This window comes from Grammomys surdaster, unplaced genomic scaffold (assembly GCF_004785775.1).
Source record: "Grammomys surdaster isolate TR1022 unplaced genomic scaffold, NIH_TR_1.0 254592, whole genome shotgun sequence".
In the NCBI taxonomy this organism is placed as follows: Eukaryota; Metazoa; Chordata; class Mammalia; order Rodentia; family Muridae; genus Grammomys; species Grammomys surdaster.
Window position 1 is genome coordinate 1 of NW_021624939.1, and position 2,750 is coordinate 2,750.

The 2,750-nt window shown below is 43.9% G+C and overlaps 1 protein-coding gene across 1 annotated transcript; it reads left to right on the top strand.

The window, feature by feature from the left end:
• Nucleotides 1–6: 6 nt before the first annotated feature.
• On the top strand, nt 7–2,743 carry LOC114616071 (neuroblast differentiation-associated protein AHNAK-like; the record flags this gene model as incomplete). Its single annotated transcript, XM_028761611.1, has 1 exon — nt 7–2,743. A coding segment is annotated over one exon (2,737 nt), but the record flags the coding sequence as incomplete, so codon positions are not given.
• Between the last annotated feature and the right edge of the window lie 7 nt (nt 2,744–2,750).

The window sequence follows — 2,750 nt, forward strand, 5'->3', positions numbered from 1 at the left end:
GATGTTCCAGATGTGAATATTGAAGGTCCAGATGCAAAACTGAAGGGTCCTAAGTTCAAGATGCCTGAGATGAACATCAAGGCTCCTAAGATCTCCATGCCTGATTTGAATCTTAATCTTAAAGGCCCCAATGTGAAAGGAGATGTAGACGTTTCCATTCCAAATATAGAGGGTGATTTGAAAGGCCCGTCTCTTGACCTAAAGGGCCCAAAATTAGATGTAAATGTTCCAGATATTGAAATCCATGGTCCTGAGGGCAAATTAAAAGGTTCCAAGATGAAAATGCCTGATATGCATGTAAACATGCCCAAAATCTCCATGCCAGAAATTGACTTGAATTTAAAGGGCTCAAAGGTCAAAGGAGATGTTGATATCTCTGGACCCAAACTGGAGGGTGACATTAAAACTCCAAAGGTGGATGTGAAGGGCCCAGAAGTGGACATTTCTGCTCCCAAGATCAATATTGATGGGAAAGCAAAGAAATCTCGCTTTAAGCTTCCTAAATTTAATTTTTCTGGGTCCAAAGTTCAAACACCTGAAGTGGATGTCAAACTTAAAAAGCCAGATGTTGATATAACAGTTCCAAAAGTTGATATTAATGCTCCAGAAGTTGAAGTCCAAGGTAAAGTAAAAGGATCCAAGTTTAAAATGCCTTTCCTGAGCATTTCATCTCCCAAAGTCTCCATGCCCGATGTGGAGCTAAACTTGAAAGGTCCTAAAGTCAAAGGAGACTTAGATGCAGCAGGCCCAAATTTAGAAGGAGACTTCAAAGGTCCCAAAGTGGACATTAAAGCACCAGATGTTCAACTTAATGCACCAGATGTGGATGTTCATGGTCCAGAATGGAATCTGAAGATGCCCAAGATGAAAATGCCCAAGTTCAGTGTGCCTGGCATAAAAGCAGAAGGACCTGATGTTTCTGTGGGTTTGCCAAAACGAGACATCAATATAGAAGGTCCCAGTATGAATATTGAGGGCCAAGATTTCAATGTGGAATGTCCAGAGGGAAGCTTAAAAGGTCCCAAATTTAAGATGCCTGAGATGAACATCAAAGCCCCCAAGGTCTCCATGCCTGACATTGACTTAAACCTGAAAGGCCCCAAAGTGAAGGGTGATGTGGATGTGTCTCTGCCCAAAGTGGAAGGTGAGATTAAAGTTCCTGAAGTTGACATCAAAGGCCCCAAAGTGGACATTGATGTTCCAGATGTGGATGTTGGAGTGCCAAATGTAAAAGTGAAAAGTCCGAAATTCAAGATGCCTGAGATGAACATTAAAGCACCCAAAATCTCTATGCCTGACTTGGATTTGCATCTGAAAAGTCCTAAATTGAAGGGAGATGTGGATGTTTCCTTGCCTAAAATGGAAGGTGAACTAAAGGGTCCTGGTGTTGATATTAAGGGCCCCAGTGTGGATATTGACACTCCTGATGTCAATATTGAAGGTCCAGAAGGAAAATTAAAAGGACCCAAATTTAAAATGCCAGACATGCATATCAAAGCTCCGAAGATCTCCATGCCTGACTTTGACTTAAATCTGAGAGGGCCTAAGGTTAAGGGAGATGTGGACCTTTCACTCCCTAAGGTTGAAGGTGATCTAAAAGGGCCAGAAATAGACATTGAGTGTCCTGAAGGAAAACTCAAAGGCCCCAAATTTAAGATGCCAGATGTCCATTTCAAAACTCCACAAATCTCAATGAGTGACATTGATTTGAATATGAAAGGACCTAAGCTAAAAGGAGATTTGGACATTTCTATTCCTAAACCAGAAGGGGACTTGAAAGGTCCCAAAGTGGATGTCAAAGGCCCTAAACTGGACATCGACACTCCTGATATTGACATTCATGGTCCAGAAGGGAAACTGAAGGGCTCTAAGTTTAAAATGCCTGATCTTCATCTCAAGGCACCCAAGATCTCAATGCCAGAAGTTGACCTGAACCTGAAAGGGCCAAAGGTGAAGGGTGATGTAGATGTTTCTCTACCTAAAGTGGAAGGAGACCTCAAAGGCCCTGAAGTTGATATCAAAGGCCCCAAAGTGGACATTGATGTTCCAGATGTGGATGTCCATGGTCCAGACTGGCACCTGAAGATGCCCAAGGTGAAAATGCCCAAGTTCAGCATGCCTGGCTTCAAAGGAGAGGGCCCTGAAGTTGATGTGAGCCTGCCCAAGGCTGACCTTGATGTCTCAGGACCCAAGGTGGACATTGATGTTCCAGATGTGAATATTGAAGGTCCAGATGCAAAACTGAAAGGCTCCAAGTTCAAGATGCCTGAGATGAACATCAAGGCTCCGAAGATCTCCATGCCTGACTTTGATCTGAATCTGAAAGGTCCAAAATTGAAGGGTGATGTGGATGTGTCCTTACCAAAAGTGGAAGGTAAACTCAAGGCCCCAGAGATGGACGTTACAGGCCCTAAAGTGGACATTGACATTCCTGATGTTAGCATTGAAGATCCAGAGGGCAAACTGAAGGGCCCCAAGTTCAAGATGCCTGAGATGAACATCAAAGCCCCCAAGATCTCCATGCCTGACATTGACTTAAACCTGAAAGGCCCCAAAGTAAAGGGTGATGTGGACGTGTCTCTGCCCAAAGTGGAAGGTGAGATTAAGGTTCCTGAAGTTGACATCAAAGGCCCCAAAGTGGACATCAACGCACCAGATGTGGATGTCCATGGTCCAGACTGGCACCTGAAGATGCCCAAGATAAAAATGCCCAAGTTCAGCATGCCTGGCTTCAAAGGAGAGGGTCCAGA